We start from the raw sequence: 22,028 nt of genomic DNA on the forward strand, positions 1-22,028 counted from the left end.
AGGTACAGGAATAGATGGCCTTCATGAGTCGCACGTCTTGTTACACCCTTGAGCATCAGCTTGCGGAACATCGTGGCGTGAGTGGAGATCCTGAATCCGGATGTCATGCTGCTGGTTATCAGATGGCGGTCAACTGAGAGTAAGATTGTATGTGCACCTAAGCCTGAGTCTCACGATGTACCTTTAACCAGCGACCCTCCTGGCTCGTACCCCGAGATATGAGCTGAGGAATCTGCCCGACTGCCAACGCGACAAGAAATGTACAGTCAAATGAAAAATCAACATAGGGTTCTCGTAGATGTATAAGAGTAAATACGCTAACTTTTGCAGCCGGGGCACGACAGCAGTTCTTGGACTTCGAGATCAGAGAGGGCGAGGGTCTGTCAGATCGCCGAGGTGCTCGTTACTTGTGTCCAGGAGAAAGGGAGGTTAAGACAGGCGCAGGATACTGTTTAGAGTCATGGTGCGTCGAGAAAAGGCTATATCCAGCCAATTGCAGCACAGCAGAGGTCGACTCGTAGTGGATACGGACGAAGAGAGCCAAACGTCGGCGCTTTGTGGCATCCACCTTCCGGGTAGCCGCCGGCGCTCCGAAGTCCGAGCCCGAACGGATTGAGCCCGACTGCCGCATCCTGCCTATTCCGCGTGTTCTCAGTCACCATCTTTCACATGGTTTATATATACTCAGATCTCGTTCTCATTCGACCCGTGGACACCTGGCGCGAGCGACACTTTGAACTGAAGGACCGTCGTCGTTTTCGCCCGGCGTAACAGCTACTAGAGCCACGCGCTTTCTTGTTGCGAAGATCCTTGCGAACGAGAAGGAATACAAGTATTTCGTTGTCGACATCAACTAAGACATACTGTGAGCAAGACTATGGCTGGCCTGTAAGTGCTCCTGGCGGTGTATTACAGCCAACAATATTGACGGCTCTCTGTAGGGTTACTAATATTGACACTTTGCTGACATTCGTCCTCGTGTATATTCTAAAGATCGACCACCGCCGGGATACGAGACGTCATTCACTAGGTTATGCCAGACCCATGCATTATTTCTGACGCGAATGCTCCTGTCAGAGAATGCAAGGTATATGTGCTCGTTCAGCAGCCTTTCCCCGCCATCCACCAGTCCTCGCATGGTACCAGAGTATTTTTCGCACCCCTGGTATGTGTTATTTAGAAAGAACGACTCTGCCAAGTCAGGAATGACATCATTGTCAGACGACGGGGATATCGTCTTCGCTGTCTATGGACCTCAATTTGCGAAAGTGTCGAGCGAAGACTCCCGACGGTGGGCATTTGGCTGATATTCTACGCTCATGCACTCCTGACATGCTTGAGATAGGACCAGTACGCAGGCTATACAGTCTGCCCCATGCTGTGCAGTACGCCCGATCAATGTTCGTCGCTGTCATAGAAGACCTTGCTGCAAAGCCCGGCGCAATTATCGTCTCTAGTGAAGCTTCGATGCCAACCTCGTTCGACAAGCTATGCATTCCACGTAAGATCAGGTGGGAGGCCGCTTGGATTATCAACGCGGAACGACCGTCTTGGGACATGCTTACGCAAGAATCTCGCTCGTGGGGAGCGAGAGCAAGTACCATTACCGCGTACCAGCGCTGCTGAGCAAGTGGTGTGAGGCGCATGACTGGCAGTGCGGAAAGATCCAGCACGCATTCCGTCTCCGGCTCTCGCTTCACTGGCTCGCGGCTCTGCGCCGATGCACTTCATTTTTGGCCCACATACGGCACAGTGGCTGCCGATTTGACTATGTCAAGGACGTTAACAGCCTACATATCAAGGCCAGGCAGGCAGGCAGCCTGGAGCACCCCACGTCTTGTAAGCACTACCGGTTCATGTATGCGTCGTACAGCCGCCAACATGCCTCTAGTATCCCCAGCGCGCCTCGCGAGACTCACCCTAGGCGCCCAGCGTTCTCGCAGCCACCGAACCTCTCTTCGGCCAGAATCAGCTTGCGCACCCTGCCATTGAGGCTAATCAGCTCCTCTCTTCTTGCGTCCCGATTGCACCACTTACAACATGTACATCGCTCCTTATCTGCACCGAGCTGTACGCACACCTGGACAGTCTACTCGCGCGTTCAGTAAAACGAGTTTATCGATTATTACCCCGAACTTGTGCGCCTGGCGCGCTGCCATTCAGCCTGCTACGCCGCCGATTCCTCGGCTTCGCAATGCGCAGTTGCAAGACGAGAAAGGGTGTCGGCGTCAGTGTCCCCGGCTATCGGGTAGGGAGATGAGGAGGAGGTTGAGCAGGATTGCGCAGGCGACGTGGACGAGGAAGTTATAAGCGACATTTATAAGCTTCTCTTCTGTATCGTTGATATCCGTGTTAACGTCACAATTACAGATTTGGCCCGTTGTTCTCGGCATCAATGGCCTCTAATTACCCAAGTGCAGGCATGTTCGCCTCAGCGCCCGTCATGATGGCCAATCGGCGTCCGCCGAACACGCCTTCTCTGGCTCGTGACATGGTTCTTCGCAACCTTTGAGCATGGTAGTTACGTGGCTGTGAAATGGGTCGTCGCTTGAACCCACTCCGTCAGCAGCTATGCGCCGTCTGAAAGAGAAGCTGCAGAGCAGCAAGGTCCCCGACACCGCCATCGGACACCTGAAGCAAGCTCTCGACGTATTCAACGACGTTGCCGGTAATGTTGGGGTGCCGGGATTGCAGATAGGCGTGGGCATTCTTTCGACCGTGCTGGCGATGGTTCAGGTATGCGCCGAGTACTGTTCTCTCGGTGACGCTTCTGACATCGAAACTAGAAATCGAATGCGAACACAGAAAGCATCAAGGAGCTGGCTACGAGGGTTGAAGAGCTGACGAAGATGGTGCAGGAGAGTACGGAACTGCACGGCAAAAATATATCTGCTCCGATGCAGGCCAGAATTACGCGATTGCTGGAGTGAGTCTGCCGTTGATTGCACATGTTCAAGTTTCTGATGTCGCACAGGTCATGGAACACAATTAATGCCGAAGCTGAGAGTCTCAAGTCCCGGCGGAAAATATGGAGAATAATGGGAAGCGACGAGGAAGGAGAGAAGGTCACAGGTCTAGTGCAAAGGGTGTCTTTGTCAATTGATATTTTCACGGTAAGCAACGTCTCATACCTCTGGAACTCCGTCCCTCTCGCTGATGTGATGCCTCGAATTACAGGCCGGTGGTGTGATTGCGATCGAAGCTGCCGTGAACGTATGTGTTGGACATGTCTTAGTCACCGATGCGGACGTTAACATTGGACCAAAAGCATCATGCACATGTCTCCAAACAAGACTCGCGGAGAGTAGAAAGAAGGATAAATGCCCTCCGAGATGATGCTCAAGTGAGGACTTCTCAGCGGGTATACAGACTATGACCTAACGTTACAAATATTAACTTTGGACCAAAAGCACCATGCGCATATCTCAAAGCAGGACTCGAAGAGGGTAGAGGCAAAGATAGATGCCATTGTTCAAGTGAGAATTTCTCACGAATGGGCAGACTGCGACCTGACGCTTGGTCATTTTTAGCACTTGCCAATTCGCTGGAAAGGTGTGCTTAAGGCAATCATTACTGCAACACCATTGTTCTGACTAATTTCTCTAGGAAGCTTTGTACCGCCCCATGCGGCCCGGGCGCAATTCGACAGTTATTCAGAACGTAATGCTTGCCTCGACGGGACGCGGACCGATATCCTAGGAGCCATCTTCACCTGGGCAGCCGGTCGCCTCGGGCGGGCACCTGACAGAACAGCCAATCTTGCCAGAAGCTCTACTCACCGGCAACCCAACATCCTCTGGCTCAACGGCGCGCCCGGCACCGGCAAGACGACGATATCGTATACCGCCGCAAAACGGTGGCATGACCGCGGCATCTTAGGCGCAAGCTTCTTCTGCTCCCGATCTGGCGCCGATTGCAGCAAGCCCTCGATGATCTTCACTACTATCGCCTACCGCCTCGGACTGTTCTACGAACCTTACAAGGACCGAGTTATGGAGATACTCATGAAGGATCCCGATCTCGTAAACTCTCAAATCTCCCGCCAGTTTGAGGAGCTCATATTGCGGCCGCTGGCGCTCTTCCGCGATAAATTTCCTCCATGCGTCGTAGTAATCGATGCTCTCGACGAGTGTCGGCAACCCCAAGTCACTTCTACAATTCTGTCTACTCTGCTTAGACACGCAGAGGATCTCTTGCCGCTCCGATTCCTCGTCACCAGCCGGCCCGAACGGGATATTGTTACCACTTTTGACGCTCCCGGCTACTGTAATGCATTTGGCAAGCTACTCCTACACGCAATCGAATTGCGGCTTGTCACCACTGCAGACATCAAGCGGTACTTGACGGTGTCCCTGTCAGAGATCAGACGATATTTCGACTTGGCCGAGTCCTGGCCCAAAGAAGCCGATATCGAGATACTCAGCAAAATGGCCAATGGCTTGTTTATCTATGCTGCGACCATCGTCAAGTTCATCGGCGATCGAGAGTACGGCGATCCGGTCGGACAGCTGAAGACTCTCATATTCACCACGCATCTTGGCGGCTCCCACCAGCTGCTCGACCAACTATACCTACAGGTGCTCGACACGGCCTTTCCTAGCATATCGGCGAGTCTCTCAGATCGAATCAAGACCGTGCTTGGCTCGATCGTTGTCATCAAGGATCCCCTTCCCCCCACTGGCCTGTCGCGGCTGCTTGGGCTCTCCACCGACACCGTACGCAGCTCCCTGGCACGTCTTCACTCTGTGCTCATCGTACCGGCTGCTCGAGAGTCTGCGGAGAATATCCATATAATCCACCCGACATTCGCCGAGTTCCTGCTCGACCCGAGCCGCTGCACGAACCGTGCATTCACCGTCAACTCGCGGCGACAGAACACGCTGCTACTATGGAGGTGTCTTCGTGTGCTGAAGAAGCTGAAGCGAGACATCTGTGACATCCGAGACCCTTCCCTGCTCAACATCGAGGTTCCAGGCCTGCTGAACCGGATGGAGAGCGCGATCCCTGCACACCTGCGGTATGCATGTCGGCACTGGTGCACTCATCTACTCAACGGCGAGCAGTTGGACGAGATTCTGGACATGCTTCTTGAATTTGTACAAAGGCATCTGCTACATTGGGTGGAGGCGTGCAGCCTTCTCGGACTGTTAAGGGACGTCATCTCAGGCATCAACCAGGTCCAGCGGAAGCTCAGGGTGAGTGCACTTTACTCTCGAGTATAGCTCATACATCTAAAATCCCGGGCAGGATGTTGACGATCACCGAGCGAAGGACATTGTTGTTCTGTTGAATGACTGCGAACGCCTGGTTGTCGGCTACTTTCCTGCGATCAGCGGCTCAGCGCTACAGCTGTACTATTCGCTCCTATCATTCATCCCGACGAAGACCGCACTCGCACGGACATATGCGCACAAGTGTTTCTCCGAGATCTCTGTCAAGATCTTCGGCAGTGTGCCAGGCATGTGGAACGCTTGCTTGGGCACAGTCACCGCAGATGGCTGGGTCTTGTCGGTCGACTTCTCACCGGACGGTAGGACGATTGCCTCATCAGGACGGGACGGCAAGATACGGATTTGGGACGCGCTGACGTGCGCCCTGCTATCAGTCCTCTCCGGTCATTCCGAGAAAGTTTTCTCTGTCAAGTATTCTCCAGACGGCGCTCGCATAGTGTCTGCTGCTGCGGACAGAACAATCAAGATCTGGGACGCAGTGTCCGGCGTGCTCCTCCGCACCCTGGAAGGGCACACGGACGACGTGAACTGCGCAGTCTTCACACCCAACGGCGGCCGTGTCGTGTCTGGTTCCGGGGATTGTTCCCTCAAGATCTGGGACACGGAGACGGGTGCCTGTTTGAAAACACTGACCGCACACGGTGACGGGATCGAATCCGTTGCGGTATCTCGGGACGGCCGTTGGATGGCGTCAACCTCGCAGTACCGAGCCGTTCTGTGGAGCCTAGAGGCGCCGGCATACACTCATCGTGACGTGATAGCTCCTGAAGAGGAATGCTTCTGTGATCATGCCGTTACCTTCACGCCAGACAGCTCCCAGATTTTGATCGCATCGTGCATCGAAGACACCAAGTCGTCCGTCGATGACTCCAAGTCGGGGTGGCTGTCAGTCTGGGATGTTGAGCCCGCGAAGCACCTCCGCTACCTCCGGCAATCAGGCCGATCGTTTTGGCGGATCTGCAGTCCCAGCTTTCCTTCGAGCCGGTAATACTGTCCTCGTCTGGAACTTTGCCCGCGGCAAGGTTCGACAGGAGTTCTCTGGTCACACCGATTGGGTCTGGAGTGTCGCTTATAACCACGACGGGACTCGCATCGCGTCTGGCTCGAGGGATGGCACTGTCCGGCTGTGGGACGCGACGCAATCTGCGGCGATCAAGCCACGACCCGAGTATGCCAGCAACCCACCCAGTCTGTCCAGCGAGAAATCAGCGGGCTACTCCTCAGTCACTTTCTCTCACAACACGAGGCGTGCGCTGATGGTTTCCAAGGACTGGCACAGTACCAGCATCGAGGTAGCGAAGACTGATTCGTGGGACCGCGCATGCAAGCCACTGCCCGTGCCTTCGAAACATTGGCAACTCGCAGCGTTCTCACCGGACAATGCAGCGATCCTTACCGCATCTGTGTCGCAGGGATATCATGGCGTGGTGGCTCTCTGGGACGCTGCTTCCGGGACACCGCGTCTCCGGCTTGAGGGCAAGCTGGACACTGCGCAGTGCCCCCCTTGTTTCGAGCACCCCTTCACGCGGACCAGTGTCTTGGGCTACACGCCTCACTGCTTCGGCGGCAAGTCGTCATCGCTCATGTTCTCGCAAGACAGCCGCTACCTGCTCATGCCGAATTTATCCGCAGCCGGAGACCATCATTCCGCTTGTCTCTGGGACATTGCAACAGGCAAGCTCATTCGCAAATTTGTCGGACATACGGATATAGTCTGCTCCGTCGCCTTCTCGCTGGACGGCAGACGTATCGCAACGAGCTCAGAGGATACGACTGTCGTCATTTGGGACGTTGCCACTGGAGCATCTCTGGTGACGTGTAGGGGCCACAAGGGCCCGGTTCACTCTGTCACCTTCTCTCCCAGTGGAAAACGTGTTGCATCCGGAGGCTTTGACAACCTTGTTCTGGTGTGGAATGCAGAGAGAGGGGACCTGCTCCGAGAGCTGGAGGGCCACGCTTACGCGGTGTCGTCGGTTGCCTTTGCTCCCGGCGAGGACGTCATCATTTCCTCCGACTGGCGCAGCACCATGCAACTCTGGGACGCCAAATCTGGTGCTTGTCTCCTCGTCCTCGACCCACACACACACCTGGTACCGCACCCTACACCTGTCCCCCGACGGCTCCGGAGTCCTAGTCGACGGCGGCAAACGACTTGTCCGGCTGTGGGCCCCTGTCGATGCGGACGCACAGGTGACGACCCGGCTCCCATGGCTTCCGCGCCACGCCTGGCCTATATACTACATCGACGACGGCTGGATCTTCTCATTGACGCCGTCCCGGCGGACGCGGCTGTGCTGGGTTCCACCGAGCTGGGAGGGCTTAGCAGGATACTATGGGCACGATGTGGTATTTGGAAACGGGTATAAGCTAAATTTCGCAGCGTTGAGTAGGTATCTAGAGAACTAGCACAGTGATCGCACGTAATACTATGTTCGGAACGTTGTGCGCCTTCGCGTAGCATAGATAGAGCATATTTCGATGGTACAGGCCCGGGGATACGTCATCTCTAAGTAAAATGTATCACATTCATCAATGTATGACATGCGTATGAGTGGTGTTACATGGATGCCGTGATAACAGTCCATCTGATCTGTGAAGGCGGTGAAAGTTGTGGCACGGACGTCAAAGTCGTGAAACAATGGGCGAGCTTGGCTGGTCGGCAGACGGCAGGTTTTATCGGCGAACAACCACAGCCAATGCCAAGCGACACTAACGGCGACCATGAAGCGATGCTCCGCGCGAGCTCGTTGCCGCTCGTCTTGAGGACCTCGAGTCCGAGTGACCAAACACTTGGTCTTGCCCTTGCATGCGGCGTTTGACCTGATACTCACTGGTCCCATGCGAGGCTAAACCACAACAACCGCTCCTACTACTGATGCAGTGTCGACCCTCTGCGCTGCGTCGGCCGGGAATCGGCGCCGGTAGCAGACGGCACGGCACCGCGAGGCCTTCTGACGTGCCCTCTGCGGTTATTGTGCTCGCACCGCACCGGTCAGGCGCCTCGACGTTCTCCTCGTCTTCCTCAGGGTCGTCGAGAGCGCAAGTCGGCTCGGCGCCGCCGTGGCTGAAGTGTGGAGTTGGAAGACTCGTACCAGCCAGTGAAGACGCGCTGTCGCGGAGGAGGGAGGGGGGGGGGGCGAGGCGCGAGGCGCGAGGCGTTCAGGTATTTGAGGTGCGTGAGGATCAGCCTTGGAGAGTCATCGAGTCATTATAGACACGATATAAACGGCTATTAGAATTGATGGAGATGGGGAAGATGCTATCTTCGAGCAGCAGGAAGGGCATGGGCGTTAGGAGAGCGGGAGTGGAAGGTGACGTTGTTGCTGCCGTACCCACAGGGCAGCGTCGTAGGAGGCCTCGCAGGCGCACGCAGAGTTGGGGCTCCACTTTGTCCTCGTGTTGTCCCAGTTCTCGATGAAGAACACCTAGGAAAGGTGGACGTTCATGCCAGTAGCGATGACTTCGTGTTGCTGATCGTGACCGCCCACAAACACACGTGGACTCGCTTGGCCCGAGAGTCTCGAAGGAGCGCAGAAGTATAGATATCCACTCGGTTCGTCGGGTGGGCAAAACACGACCTGGCTCGCAGAGCATCGTGCGCTGCGAGGAAGATTGAGCACGAGGCACTCATATTTGCAAATGAAAGATGGACATACATATGGGCGTTGATCCCTGAAGACAGCCATGCAAGGATGACCATCCGCTTCGTATCGTTCGCACGCAGGATGATCGAGTACGGCTGGACCATTTTGCTGATGTGTATTCAAGGATCAACGGACTAGTCATACACGACGCTCTGCAAAGGCAGAAGGGTGTGCATCTTGAGCGTATCTGGTCGAACTTGAGTTGGTATTTCCTTGGAGCCGGGAGAGGAGGAAAGCCGAGATGTGGTCTTAAGCGTGACAAAGCGACGCAGACACGAAAAGTCTTCTTGGTTTGCGTCTTCGCACGCTATCTTCTGGCATTTGTCTGTCCTATTATCTCAGTGAGAAGTGGAAGTTGCATTGAGAGCATAACGAACGCACGTGCTTCCGAGTCGCTCCGCAAAAATGTATCAGAGATCAGTTACCCATGCGCTTCTTCTTGTCATGGTCCTTCAGCGCGAGAAGACTGCACTCAGCATTGGGCGAGATATTGTCGTCCTCGAGCTTCTTCTTGTACGCCGTCTGATGCCGCTCGTGGGCCTTTCGGGATGACTCGAAGCTTGAGACTCGGCGGAGACCGTCCTCCCGCAATGTGTTCTCGTGGATGATATAAGCACCCTTCTTGCTACGTCTGCATTGAGAGTATTCAGCCGCATCGCCGACAGCCATCATCGTTCGGAAGGACTCCAGCTTGGCGACGGCGCATGACATGTGGTAAACGGACGGGCCATCGTGACGTTCGGCGTCGCACCGCGAAGTATTTCTATGAACTGTCAGCTAGCGGCTTGAGAAAAAGTGACTATATGTGCGCACCTGGGCCTCAGTTTCATGCTGTGGTTCCTACGAGCGACCTCTCCCCTCATGTGTTGCTGCCCCGGCTTGAGGAGCACGAATCTGGCAGCCCAGTGGACTCAGCGTGATGTTGAGACTTTGACTTCGAGAGTGTGGGGTAGTGTCACTCGCAGCATTGTGCCAGCGGTGGCACGCAAGGAGCAAAACAGGTCAGATAAAGGGCAGAACGTGATTTAGAGCCAATTGCTCAAGAAGAGGCTGCATAGAGACGTCTGTTATGGGGCGGGGACCGACTCATGGCGAGCATGAAGGAGTAGAGAAGAGCGAGGTCGAGGTCGATCTGCTGGATCTGCTGGCACTAAAAGCGTCGGTGAGTCCCGAACGCCACAAGGCCTCGGTGTTTTATTCGAGTTCCGCCGCTTCCGCTTTGTCTGAGACTCATCGAACCCGCGCGCCACGAAGACACTCGCGATATCACGGAGCACGCGGCCGCCACACTTGTCAGGTGAGTTGGCTGGAGGTGACACACCGAGGCTCCAGGACCCCTCAGTCCCCGGCCCCTGGTCAGTACGCAGCCGTTTCGACCTCTTGATCATCATACACAGTACGGCATTCATTTGACTGTATATCTCCATTGTGTGCATGAGCCTAGCAAATGGTCGCGTTTTACGACGCTGGTACGATATAAAGCGTCTCCCAGCCATCCACGAGTTGACAAGAGCGTGCGCTGCGCCTACCTCGTATCTGTCGGCGTGCCGTGCTTCGTCTCAGGCATCACAGTGGGCTGCGCTGCCGCTGGGGACGGTCGGACGGCTCGGAGCAGCACAAGCACAGGTGCAGGGCATGCGCCAGGCCAAAGGACGTCTTCCCGAACGTGTGAACACGAGACCAAGGTCCCGACCACTCCTCTTGACTTCTTGTCTCCGCGATTCGAGCACTGGCCACTGGACGATGTAAGTCTACATATATCGCCCCTGTAATGTAGAGCAACACATATCCTGTTGTACCAAGCGCTTGAGATGTCGTGAAGCGGTGGTTCGGTCAGCATAAAGAGCATCAGAGATTAGAATACGGGCTTGCCCTGGACGAGGGCTCACCTGAGTGCGTACCATAAGAGTGCAACGAAGACGAAGAATGAGTTCTCGAGTGATTAAGGAAATGCACAGAGGGCAATGCCTGTGGCTGTTGTCTTGAACGACCTCGGGATAGCATAGGCGGCGAGCTGATTCTGCTCACGGACTCTGTGTAGATTGCTTAAAGGTCAGGCACTGCTGAACAGGCGGCAGAGCAAGTATTTATGCTTCTACATAGAATCACACTGTTAGTCACAACGGCGATACACCCCATTTCTCGCTGCGCAGCTCTGGCCGGCATTCATCTGAAGGCTGAGGCGCAATAATAGCGAGTAGTAGATTGGAATGTACCTCCACTCGGCATCTCCATGACACGTATAGGCACTCGCAGAGACCGGACCTCGTCTGTGCGGCTCCCTTCGCTAACGGCTCGCGCCACGCCATCCGCACCGCGCAAAATCACGGCGGCGAACATTATGAACGAAGCACGGTCCAACATCTCAGATAAGCCCGTCTGCGCACATTCGACGCCAGGTTCGACGATGCTCAGTGCTCATTTGGCAGAGCAGTGCAACAAGATAAGGCAATGAAAACTTGGCATTGCAAAAATTCGCGAGTTACCGACAGGGTAAAGGAGCAACAAAGGTTTTGTACCGCCGACAAGTTGGCCGTGAACGAGACTTTGGCAACAAGGACGGACCTAACACCGCTGCAACAGGCCCTCGTCGCTCGACGGCGCCCTGACTTTATCGAATGCTCGACTCAATGCCCAACTGCCGGAATCGTCGTTATTGCCCTGGTTCGGAAGCGGGCGCGGTGCCTTGCGGGCTCGTTTGACTTGGCGGACTGGGCGTTGGTCTCGACGAAGGTAATAAATACGAAGGTGATAGATACATGCGCTGGCCTGACACGACCTGACCTTAACCTGGCTAATGCAACCTTCGAGACCGGGCGGGAGCAAGACGAGGATCTGGTCGTCGGCATGATCGCGCGGCAGATGCGCAAGGAGCTCTTCTTCGTTCTGTTTTTGCGACGGATGTCCCTGCGCCTGGACCTGTCCTGGTGCCTGTGTCAGACGCGCATTGGTCTCGCAAGTCAAGCATACGCACTAGCTTCTGGCACGCTTCTGCGCAATACACCGATCCCAGCTGCAAATGACGCTTGCGATGCACCGCTCCGTGATGCTGCGCGACGACGCGGCGATGCATTTACGTCGCATACGGTAATACACGAGATGTTCTCGCTCCCGAGCTTCGGTTTGTTGTTCGCGTCATACGCCTTCCTGTGCCTGTTGTAACCCATTCTGGATGGGGCAAAGTGAGATGCGAGACTCGGTGCGGCCAGTCTTCCTGAGGCGCAGTCGAATGGGAGGTGAAAGCGGAGGTGTCCCTGTCGCGCACTTGCGCTACGTCTTCAGCTGCTCTACCGACGGCCAGCGCGGCCTCGAAAAGTCCATCTGTACGGCCTTGCTCGTCGTCCTGGCCGAGGAGCACAGGGGATTGCGCGCGCGCGAAGGGTCTTGAGATTCGGTGTAGAAGGGCATGCTCGGAAGTTGCATGAAAGTCCAGAATACACACGGGTGTGGGTGGTCTTCGTGAGTTGCTCGCATCGCTGCGTCCTCGAGCACCAGGGTGCGGAACGTCGTGACACGCAGCAAGGCCTCACATCTGGATATCCTGCGACGGCTCTCAGACAATAGTTGGCAAAGAGTGAGTATGCGTGCGCACCCGTGTCCCAGTCTCATGGTGTACTTCCAGCCAACAACCTTTCCGCCTAGCTCGCGCCCCGAAGTGAATTATGACGAGTTTGTCCGACTGCCGGAACACGGCGATAAGCTCTGAAGATCTGAAGTCAAAGGGTCAACAGAAGGGCTCTTAGAGAGGTGCAAGATACGCACATTATGATCACAGCTGGATAGATGGTGACTTGGAGAGCGCGAGGGTCAGTCGGTAGTCGGGGCGCTCATGGCTCGAGCAAAGGAGAAGGCCTCAAGGGAGGTTTGGACAAGGAGCTGGATGTATCTCAGGGTCATGACATGTCGGTGAAAGCCTGTGTTGTAAGTACTCGCACTACGGGCGCTCACAGAGAGTCCGGGGGTTAGGGTTTCCGCGCCGTTGGCGCTACTCTATTCTGGCCCTGGCCCTCGTACACTACGTTCATTCTAATTTCTCCGCGAATTTTGCTCAGCCACGCGAGCGACACTTTGAACTGCGACGACCAAGTGGAGCGGCCAAATAGAAACCACGCGTCTTCTTCTGCGAAGATCGCTGCGGGCGAGAAGGACTTAGGACTGCAAGGATCTCGACGCCGTCAGTCAAGGCAATTTTAAGGACACCATGAGTTGCTTGTAAGTGCTGCCTAAGGCAATGTCTTAGAGTCGGTACTGACGCAGGCGTGACTCCGCGCAGGATGGGTGATAGCAATACTCTGTCACGCCGCCGCCGCCTGTCTCTGCTGGTGAGACTCAGCTCGAAGCCACATTCCCCTTTGGCCTCGCAGGGCGCATCGCCTGTATGTGCAGCGTTACCGATCCTGTCTACCGCACACCGCAGAAGGTTCAACACGGTGGACTACTCGCTTCCGACAGACATAGTCGTTGCAACGTCTTCCCAGCAGTGGGAGCCTTCGAAGATGACTGTGCCAGAACCCGAGCTCGAAAACCTCCCCGACGCTCTCTCCTTTTTCTTCTCCCCGGCACTCAGACAACTGCCAGCTCATGCACCGTTCACCAATCTCCGCATGGCAACAAGCCGCTTTTCGCACCCTTGACATCTGTTTCTGATACAATGCGAGGCCGAAGCAGGAGGACCATCATGGTCAGACGGTAGGGATGCGGCCATTGCCATCTATGCGCCCCAGTTTGCGAGGGTGACGAACGAAGAGTCTCGATGGTGAGTGATCAGTTGGCATCCAACGCTCAATGCATTCCTAACACGCCTGAGATAGAGCTCCTCTGCAGTCTGTCTGGCCAACGCTCGTCGTTGTCGAAGAAGATCAGGTTGTCAACCTTCACGTGGATGTCCTCGTCTGACAAGCTACGGACTCACGCGAGGTCCGGCGGGAAATTTCTCGAGCTATCAGCATGGCTCTAGGGCCATGGGACGGCGACGCAAGATAGCAGGTCGAGGTCTCGAGGAACGGAACCCAGAGCGCGCGACGAATGTCGTGGGTGTGCTGTCGGGAAGAGCTGGTTCAAGTTTTTTTTGGACTGATCGCTCTGCTCTGGTGCGTCTCATCTTCGCCTGTGCGCTTTCATGTACTCACTGACGGGCTGCAGGATTGCGGACACCAGCTGGATCACAAGCGCGTCTCGGTTGCCGGCAACGAAGATAAAAACTATGCACGCAAGCCCGCCAGTATGCTGCTGGGCGGACATTTCGATGCACACAACTGGCGCGACAGATACGTCCAACACGCATGATGTTCCTGGTGCAAGGTCAAGCTCGCGCCCATCGCACGCTCCATTAGACCACGGCCCTGCACCTATGCACCTCGCCTCCGACCTGCGTACGGCGCGGCGGCTGTAGAACACGATCACACCAAGAGCACTAATGGCCTATTCCTCAAGATTGAACAAAGTCTCTGAAACATCCGCCCACACTTTGTGAGTGCTATCAGTACATACCTGCGTCGTACAGCCGCTAACGTGCTACTAGGGTTCTCGATATCCGTCGCGACATCCTCCCGTTTGGCCACCACTCCCACATATACTGAACAGTGCTCCGGCTAGGGATGGCTCGCGCACGCTGCCCTCGTGGTTGACCGGCTCCTCGGCTCTTGCGCCGCTGACCGCACCGCATACAACCTCCCCACCGCTCCGGTTTGCGTCGAGCCGTACGCGCTCCCTGGGCGACCTGCCCGCGCTGTACGTCCAGCGGAGCGACTTCATCGAACATCACCTTGGACTCGTACGCCTGGCGCGCCGTCTTTGTGCAACCGGCTGCATTTCGAGTTCCTCGACTTTGCAAGCGCTACCGCAGGACGAAAACATGTATCGGCGTCGGTGCCTGCAGACGATTGGGCAAGCCGCTGGGAGCTCATCGCGATGGGTAGAGGCTTGGGATTTATGCGTGAACACAACTGTTCGTGTAGAGAGCGAACAGGCTAGCCTATGAGCGAGCTTGGGTGTTTGCTAGCAATGGCGTACGTCTGGGACCATTGTACGTTGTGTGCGGAGCTGACATCATTGTTTAGTCGTGTAATAACGCTGTCGTGCTGCGTATGACAAGACAGCAGCTACATCAGTTACATGCGATAGCAGCAGCTCTCTCAACACGGGCCGTGCTTTGTCCCGTGCTTTTTACTATGCTTTACGTCTTACCTTACGATACCAAGGGCTATTATCACAGTAATATCCGACTTTATTTGCTATATTTTCATTTCGTGGTCTGACGGGGAATACTCTGCAGGCTTACTTGCTCAAAATTGGTCTTTGATGTGTTTTCTTCTCTGCATGACCTTTGGATGCCATTCAACCAAGTGACGTAGTGGTAAGGGGCCTCAGCGCCATAGCATTTACCGTTCCGGCATGTGCGATACGCCGCGACTGTCCTTCCACTTTTCCAGCTACATTGGATTTCGAGCATCGGGACGCACAGAACTTCCATATACGTTGTGAGTTTGGCTATTCCGTGTCCTTGATTTTCCGCACTTTAATTTGTGTCCACTTACGATGAAGCAGAAGCCATCCGAGCATGTGTCGTTTCGGCTCGGCATTAGCTCGGGACTTCGGGACTGAACAAAGAACGACCCTATTGACCGTGCAAACTCTAATATTTTTCCAGGCCCACTCTCTGCGAATCCTCCGGCCGACAGGGCTTAGGCGTAAAGTGTCGCTGCATCCTGCGCAGCCGCCTCGGGTCATTGATCTGTGTTCCAACTGAGGCGATTTCTCGTTCAAGCTCACGTACAAAGCGACGCTTGTATTCTTCTCTTGTGCATCATCGATATTTGCATTCACATCACCCATCATCGGCCTTTCGCGGCCTCATGACCTGCGCCTGCCCGAATGCAGGCACATTCGCGCTCAGCACTCAGCGCTCAGCGCCCGTCGTGGTAGCCAATCAGCGTCCGCCGAACACAACTTCTCTCGCCCGTGACATAGTTCTTCGCAGGCTTTGGGCATGGAGGCGGTGACACGACCCGTTGGTTGAACCACTCCGCCAGCAGCTAGCAACCATGCGCCGTCTCAAACAGAAGTTACGGAGCGGCAAGGTCCCCGACGCTGCAATCGGACACCTCAAGCAAGCTCTCGACGTTTTCAAGGATACCGCCGGTAATCTTGGGGTACCGGGATTGCAGACAGGTGTGAGCGTTCTGTCGGCCGTGTTGGCGATGATCCAGGTATGCGCCGTCTACCGTCTGCTCAGCAACGATTCTAACTTTAGAGTTAGAAGTCGCATGCGAACACCGAAAGCATCAATGAACTGTCCACGAAACTCGAGGGATTGACGACAATGGTGAAGGAGTGCACGGAACTTCACGGCGGAAAAATATCTACGCCAATGGAGGACAGAGTCAAGCGATTACTGGAGTAAGTTTGCCGTCGATAGCACAAAGTTAAGTTGCTGACGGTGCACAGGTCCTGGAAGGCGATTGACGATGAGGCTCAGAGTCTCAAGTCCAGGAACAAGATGCGGAGAATAATGGAAAGCGAAGAGGAAGCAAGAAAGGTCACGGGTCTAGTGCAAAGGGCATCGTGGTCGATCCAGAGTTTCATGGTATGCATCGTTTGATATCTCTGGAGGTGCGTCCCTGTTGCTGACATGCGACCTTGGATTATAGGTCGAGGGTATGATCGCGATCGAATTTACTTTGGACGTAAGTGGCAGGTGTGTCTGGGTTGATGATATGGATGTTAACTTTGGATTTGAAGCAACACACGCATTTCTCGAAACAGAGCGCGGAGCGTGTTGAGGGAAAGTTGGATGCCATACGGGATGATATTCAAGTGAGACTCCTTCAGCAGACGCAGAAAACATGATCTGATGCCTAATTGTTTGCAGTACTTGCGATTCAAGTCGGAAGGTGTGTTCGGGCCAGACCGTACAGCGGCGGCATCGTTCTAACCGGCTGACTCTAGGAGGTTCGGTACCACCACATGCGATCCGAGCGCAATTCGACAGCCACCCCGAGCGCAAAGCCTGCCTCGATGGGACGCGTACCGAAATTATGGAGAATATCTTAACTTGGGCAGCCGGTCAACCTATGCCTGGTGTCACCGCAGTTGAACCTGCTATGACCTCTGCTGATGATCAATACAACATCCTCTGGCTCAACGGTCAGCCCGGGTCCGGCAAGACAACACTAGCATTCACCGTCGCACAGCGTTGCCGTGCCAGCCGTACCTTGGGTGCCAACTTCTTCTGTTCCCGATCGGACTCCGATTGCAGCAACGCCTCGCTGGTCTTCACGACGATTGCTTACCAACTTGGATTGTTCTACGAGCCTTACAAGGACCTGGTAGCGGAGATACTCAAGAAGGACCCCCAGTTGGTATACTCTAGTGTCTCTCGCCAATTTGAGGAGCTCATAGTCCAGCCGCTGACACACCTCCGTGGTGGCTTCCCTCCATGTGTCATAGTGATCGACGCACTCGACGAGTGTCGAGACCCCCAGGTCACGTCTGCAGTGCTATCTACTCTGCTGAAACACGCAGAGGATCTCTCCCCTCTCCGATTCTTCGTCACCAGCCGTCCCGAACGGCACATTATTACCAGGTTCGATTCTCCTAATTATCGCAGTGCGTCTGGCCGGCTCCTCTTACACGAAGTCCCGCTAGAGTCTGTCGCTCCGGATATCAAGAAGTACGTCACGACATCCCTATCGGAGGTCAGACTGGAGTTTGGCCTGGCAGAGTCCTGGCCTGACGAGGCCGATATCGATATTGTCAGCCGGTTGGCCAATGGGTCGTTCATATTTGCCGCGACCGCCACGAAATTCATTGGGGACCCGGGCTACGACGATCCAGTTGGACAGCTGAAGACGCTCACATCCGCTGCGGTTGCACACGGCTCCCATCGGTTACTTGACGGATTATACCTAACGGTGCTCGAGACTACGTTTCCTAATATATCGGCAGGCCTGCTAGGACGACTGAAGACTGTCCTTGGATCGATCGCCGTCCTCAAGGATCCCCTTCCCCCATCCGGCCTGTCGCACCTACTTGGGCTCCCTACTGACGCTGTGCGCGGCTCTCTCATGCGTCTCCACTCCGTGCTAGTCATACCGGCCGCTCAAGAGTCTGCGGCGAACATCCGCATCATCCATCCGACATTCCCCGAGTTCCTGCTTGACCCGAGCCGCTGCACGAGCCGTTCATTTGTTGTCAACTCGCGACGGCAGCACACGCTCTTGCTACACAGATGCCTTGATGCGCTGAAGGAGCTGAAGCGAGACATCTGCGGCATCCGAGACCCATCGCTGCTCAATGCCGAGGTTCCCGGCCTACTGGGCCGCATAGAGAGTGCGATCCTGGCACACCTGCGATATGCATCTCGGCACTGGTGCACTCATCTACTCAACGGCGAGCTGTCGGACGAGATCCTAGACGCACTTGTTGAGTTTGTTCAAAGTCAGCTGTTGCATTGGATTGAAGTGTGCAGCCTTCTCGGGATATTAAGGGATGTCGCCTCGGGCATCAATGAGGCCCAGCGGAAGCTGAGGGTGAGTGCGCCTTGCTCTTGGGCATAGCTCATACATCTAATATCCTTTGCAGGGTGTTGACGATGAACGAGCGAGGGACATTGTCGTTCTGTTGAATGACTGCGAACGACTGGTTGTCGGCTACTTCCCTGCCATCAGCAGCTCGGCACTACAACTATACTACTCGATTCTATCATTCACCCCGACGAAGACCGTGCTTGCACGGACGTATGCACACGAGTGTTTTTCCGAGAGCTCTGTCAGAGTTTTTGGCAGTGTCCCAGGCATGTGGGGTGCCTGCTTGGGCACGGTCGGTGCAGATGGGGACGCTTATGTCAGTGCTGTTGGCTTCTCACCCGATGGCAGGACGATTGCCTCATCAGGACGCGACTGCAAGATACGGATTTGGGACGGGCTGACGAGCGCCCTGCTATCGGTCCTCTCCGGTCATTCTGACTGGGTTCGCTCTGTCAAGTATTCTCTGGACAGTGTTCGCATAGTTTCTGCTTCCAATGACAAAACAGTCAAGATTTGGGACGCCGCGTCTGGCGTGCTTGTCCGCACCCTGGAAGAGCACACAGACTATGTCCTCTGCGCAGTCTTCACACCTGACGGCAGCCATATCGTGTCTGGCTCCAATGATCATTCTCTCAAGATCTGGGACTCCGGGACAGGCGCCTGCTTGGAAACCCTGGCCGCGCACGATGACAGGGTCACATCCATTGCGGTGTCTCGGGACGGCCGCTGGATGGCGTCGGGCACGGAGAAACAAGTCTCTCTGTGGAGCCTGGAGGCACCGTCATACACCCATCGTGTCGTGGGAACTCCCAAAGGCGAACGCTTCCCTGATCATGCTGTTGCCTTCACGCCAAATAACTCCCAGGTCTTGATTGCATCGTACACCATTGGCTCCAAGTCTGGGAAGCTGTCAGTCTGGGATGTCGAGACCGCGAAGCACCTCCGCGACCTTTGGCCATCAGGCCTGTCATTCGGGCCGATCTGCAGTCCCAGCTTTTCTTCAACAGGAGACATGCTTGCTTGTGGAGCGGATAACACTGTCCTTGTCTGGGACTTTGCTCATGGCGGGGTTCTACAGGCGTTCTCTGGTCACAGCAATTGGGTCATGAGTGTCGCCTATAACCAAGACGGGACTCGCATCGCGTCTGGCTCGAGGGATGGCACTGTCCGGCTGTGGGACGTGACACAGCCCGCGACGCTCAAGCCACAGCCCGACTACGCCAGCATCCCAGCCAATCTTTCCAGCGAGAAATCAACGGGTTACTCCTCAGTCATTTTCTCCCACAACGCGCTGGGGCGTGCGCTGTTAGTTTCCAACGACAGGTCCAGTACCAGTATCGAGGTGGTGAAGACTGATTCGTGGGACCGCGCATGCAAGCCTCTGACCGTGCCCTCGGAACACCGGCACTACGTAGCGTTTTCACCAGACGGTGCAACGATCCTTACTGCATCGGAGGGATATCATGGCGTGGTGGCTCTCTGGGACGCTGCTTCCGGGTCGCCGCGTCTCCAGCTTCAAGCTCACGGCTGGCTGGAGTTTGCGCACTGGTCCCCTACTTTCGAGGACATCTTCATGTGGAGTGGCGTCTTGGGCTACACGCCCCACTGCTTCGGCGGCCAGTCGTCGTCGCTAATGTTCTCGCAAGATAGCCGCCACCTGTTCATGCCGCATTCCTACACCGCTTTTCTCTGGGACATTGCGACAGGCAAACTCATTCGAGACTTTTCCGGACATATGTTTAGTGTTCGCTCCGTCGCCTTCTCGCTGGACGGCAGACGTATTGCAACAGGCTCCTGGAATGGGATTGTCGTCATTTCGGATGTTGCGATCGGAGCATCTCTGGAGACACGTAGGAGCCATGGGGGCTCGGTTCACTCCATCGCCTTCTCTCCCAATGGAGATCGTGTTGTGTCCGCAGGCCTTGACAATGTTATTCTGGTGTGGAATGCAGAGGGAGGGGGGCTGCTCCGGGAGCTGGAGGGGCATCCCCACATGTTATGCTCGGTCGCCTTTGCTCCCGGCGGGGACGTCATCATCTCCTCCTCGGTTGACAGAACCATGCAACTCTGGGACGCCGAATCCGGCGCTTGTCTCCTTGTTCTGCGCCCAAATACCTGGTACCGCACCCTACATCTGTCCCCCGACGGCTCCGGAGTCCTAGTCGACAACGATAAACGACTTGTTCAGCTGTGGGCCCCCCTCGATGCAGCCGCGCAGGTGACCACCCCGCTCCCGTGGCTTCCGCGTCGCACCTGGCCTATATATTACATCGAAGACGACTGGATCTTCTCTTTGACGCCGTCTCGGCGGACCCGGTTGTGTTGGATTCCACTAGACTGGCAACGCGAGGGCTTCGCGGGATATTGTGGACACGATGTGGTGTTCAAGAGCGGGTATAAGCTGAATTTCTCAGGATTGAATAGGTACCTAGATAGCTTGCACAGTACTCGCACGTAATAGTGTATTTAGGATGCTGTAGACCTTCGTGCATATTTGGAGCATAGTTTCAGTAGTACAAGGGATATGTTGTCTCCAAAGCAAATGTATTATAGATGTACGCCATCATACAAATGACTCTACATGAATACCGTGGCGTCGGTCCACCTCATCCATGGTGAAAATCGCGGTGCAAACATCAGTCGCGAAATGATGGACGCTCGCCGAGTCTGAATCGTCAGACAGCAAGGTCAACCAGCGAACGACTATAGCTAAGGCCAAAGCGATACCACCACAGCCGTGAAGCGATGCCCCGCGCGAGCTTGATGCCGTTCGCCTCGAGGTTCTCGAGTGAGAGCGACCGACGCTTAGTCTCTCCCTCGCCGATGGCGTTCAATTTCGTCGTCACCGGTGTGGTGCGAGGCACGACCGCGGGAAGCGAGAACTGGTCGCGCTGCCATGCGATGTCGTCCCCGACCTGCGCCGGCCGCAGCAGGAATCGGCGTTCGCAGCAGACTGCACGGCACCGCGAAGCCCTCTGGCGCGCTTGTTGTGCTCACTGTGCTCATTATGCTCGCATCGCGCTGGGCAGGCCCTCGGCGTTCTTCTCGCCTTCACCGGGGCCGTCGAGTGTGCAAGGCGGCACTGTGGCGCTGTGACTGGGATGCGGGGTTGGAGCACTTGTGCCAGCCGGCGGAGATGTCTGATCGCGGGGGAGGAAAGAAGGGCAGAAGGTGTTCGGGTGGAGGTAAGTGAGGATCAGCCTTGGAGTGCTATCATCCCGCGACCGGCTTGATATAAGGGATGGTTAAGAAGGGCGAAGACGTCCAGATGCTAGCTTCAAGCGGTAGGGAAGGCATGGACTTTGAGCCGAGCAGTGAGAGCTGACGTCGTCGCTGTCACGCCTACTGGCTCGGACACAGGTACTCGTCGCAGAGAAGACAGTCCCGTAACAGGCATCACAGGCCTGCGTGGACTTGCGACCCTGCTTGTATGACATAGTGGTTGAGGGTCCGGTCCTAAGGACCGGTCGGGACCGGGACTTGGACTGAGACTGGACTGATCAGGACTGGGTATGGTCCAGTTCTACGTCAGTCCAGTCTTGGTCACAGTCCTTGGTCCTAGATGGCGCTGGGTGCTTTTAGGACTGGTCATGACCAGTCAGGACCAGTCACAGACCAATATAAAG

The 22,028-nt window shown here is 55.5% G+C and overlaps 10 protein-coding genes across 10 annotated transcripts; 9 read left to right on the forward strand and 1 right to left on the reverse strand.

Annotated features, from left to right (window-relative positions):
• Positions 1–780: 780 nt before the first annotated feature.
• Positions 781–1,734, forward strand: PHACADRAFT_250968 (uncharacterized protein). Its single transcript, XM_007392569.1, has 4 exons — positions 781–888; positions 942–1,165; positions 1,222–1,291; positions 1,346–1,734. Exons 2-4 carry the CDS (start codon positions 1,034–1,036, stop codon positions 1,624–1,626), a joined length of 483 nt encoding a protein of 160 aa, XP_007392631.1. The 5' UTR covers positions 781–888; positions 942–1,033; the 3' UTR covers positions 1,627–1,734.
• A 2,060-nt stretch (positions 1,735–3,794) lies between these two features.
• Positions 3,795–4,472, forward strand: PHACADRAFT_58877 (uncharacterized protein; the record flags this gene model as incomplete). The annotated part of the gene is made up of 1 exon (XM_007391406.1): positions 3,795–4,472. A coding segment is annotated over one exon (678 nt), but the record flags the coding sequence as incomplete, so codon positions are not given.
• Positions 4,473–4,634: 162 nt separating this feature from the next.
• On the forward strand, positions 4,635–5,174 carry PHACADRAFT_51243 (uncharacterized protein; the record flags this gene model as incomplete). The annotated part of the gene is made up of 1 exon (XM_007391270.1): positions 4,635–5,174. A coding segment is annotated over one exon (540 nt), but the record flags the coding sequence as incomplete, so codon positions are not given.
• Positions 5,175–5,460: 286 nt separating this feature from the next.
• Positions 5,461–8,849, forward strand: PHACADRAFT_138522 (uncharacterized protein; the record flags this gene model as incomplete). The annotated part of the gene is made up of 2 exons (XM_007392570.1): positions 5,461–5,872; positions 6,864–8,849. 2 exons carry the CDS (start codon positions 5,461–5,463, stop codon positions 7,595–7,597), a joined length of 1,146 nt encoding a protein of 381 aa, XP_007392632.1. The 3' UTR covers positions 7,598–8,849.
• Positions 8,850–9,254: 405 nt separating this feature from the next.
• PHACADRAFT_250973 (uncharacterized protein) lies at positions 9,255–10,007 on the reverse strand (the record flags this gene model as incomplete). The annotated part of the gene is made up of 1 exon (XM_007392571.1): positions 9,255–10,007. A coding segment is annotated over exon 1 (290 nt), but the record flags the coding sequence as incomplete, so codon positions are not given.
• A 1,328-nt stretch (positions 10,008–11,335) lies between these two features.
• PHACADRAFT_250974 (uncharacterized protein) lies at positions 11,336–12,598 on the forward strand. The gene has a single exon (XM_007392572.1). The coding sequence runs from the start codon at positions 11,777–11,779 to the stop codon at positions 12,035–12,037; it is 261 nt and encodes an 86-aa protein (XP_007392634.1). The 5' UTR covers positions 11,336–11,776; the 3' UTR covers positions 12,038–12,598.
• A 535-nt stretch (positions 12,599–13,133) lies between these two features.
• PHACADRAFT_250976 (uncharacterized protein) lies at positions 13,134–13,651 on the forward strand (the record flags this gene model as incomplete). The annotated part of the gene is made up of 1 exon (XM_007392573.1): positions 13,134–13,651. A coding segment is annotated over exon 1 (348 nt), but the record flags the coding sequence as incomplete, so codon positions are not given.
• Positions 13,652–13,681: 30 nt separating this feature from the next.
• PHACADRAFT_206290 (uncharacterized protein) lies at positions 13,682–15,402 on the forward strand. Its single transcript, XM_007392574.1, has 4 exons — positions 13,682–13,965; positions 14,018–14,344; positions 14,397–14,883; positions 14,935–15,402. The coding sequence occupies exons 1-2, from the start codon at positions 13,901–13,903 to the stop codon at positions 14,265–14,267; spliced, it is 315 nt and encodes a 104-aa protein (XP_007392636.1). The 5' UTR covers positions 13,682–13,900; the 3' UTR covers positions 14,268–14,344; positions 14,397–14,883; positions 14,935–15,402.
• A 1,575-nt stretch (positions 15,403–16,977) lies between these two features.
• On the forward strand, positions 16,978–17,739 carry PHACADRAFT_87077 (uncharacterized protein; the record flags this gene model as incomplete). Its single annotated transcript, XM_007392575.1, has 1 exon — positions 16,978–17,739. A coding segment is annotated over one exon (762 nt), but the record flags the coding sequence as incomplete, so codon positions are not given.
• A 700-nt stretch (positions 17,740–18,439) lies between these two features.
• Positions 18,440–20,967, forward strand: PHACADRAFT_250980 (uncharacterized protein). The gene has a single exon (XM_007392576.1). The coding sequence runs from the start codon at positions 18,671–18,673 to the stop codon at positions 20,858–20,860; it is 2,190 nt and encodes a 729-aa protein (XP_007392638.1). The 5' UTR covers positions 18,440–18,670; the 3' UTR covers positions 20,861–20,967.
• Positions 20,968–22,028: the final 1,061 nt, after the last annotated feature.

The sequence above is a fragment of the Phanerochaete carnosa genome, assembly GCF_000300595.1.
Source record: "Phanerochaete carnosa HHB-10118-sp unplaced genomic scaffold PHACAscaffold_2, whole genome shotgun sequence".
Taxonomy (NCBI): Eukaryota; Fungi; Basidiomycota; class Agaricomycetes; order Polyporales; family Phanerochaetaceae; genus Phanerochaete; species Phanerochaete carnosa.

Excerpts from the sequence above, each read along its gene's own strand:
- PHACADRAFT_250968 (XM_007392569.1), top strand. The coding sequence starts at position 1,034 with ATGCCAGACCCATGCATTATTTCTGACGCGAATGCTCCTGTCAGAGAA. Across the intron at positions 1,166-1,221 it reads GAGTATTTTTCGCACCCCTG|ACGACGGGGATATCGTCTTC; the intron begins GTATGTGTTATT and ends CATCATTGTCAG. Across the intron at positions 1,292-1,345 it reads TCGAGCGAAGACTCCCGACG|GACCAGTACGCAGGCTATAC; the intron begins GTGGGCATTTGG and ends TGCTTGAGATAG.
- PHACADRAFT_250974 (XM_007392572.1), top strand. The coding sequence starts at position 11,777 with ATGTCCCTGCGCCTGGACCTGTCCTGGTGCCTGTGTCAGACGCGCATT.
- PHACADRAFT_206290 (XM_007392574.1), top strand. The coding sequence starts at position 13,901 with ATGTCGTGGGTGTGCTGTCGGGAAGAGCTGGTTCAAGTTTTTTTTGGA. Across the intron at positions 13,966-14,017 it reads GGACTGATCGCTCTGCTCTG|GATTGCGGACACCAGCTGGA; the intron begins GTGCGTCTCATC and ends GACGGGCTGCAG.
- PHACADRAFT_250980 (XM_007392576.1), top strand. The coding sequence starts at position 18,671 with ATGTGGGGTGCCTGCTTGGGCACGGTCGGTGCAGATGGGGACGCTTAT.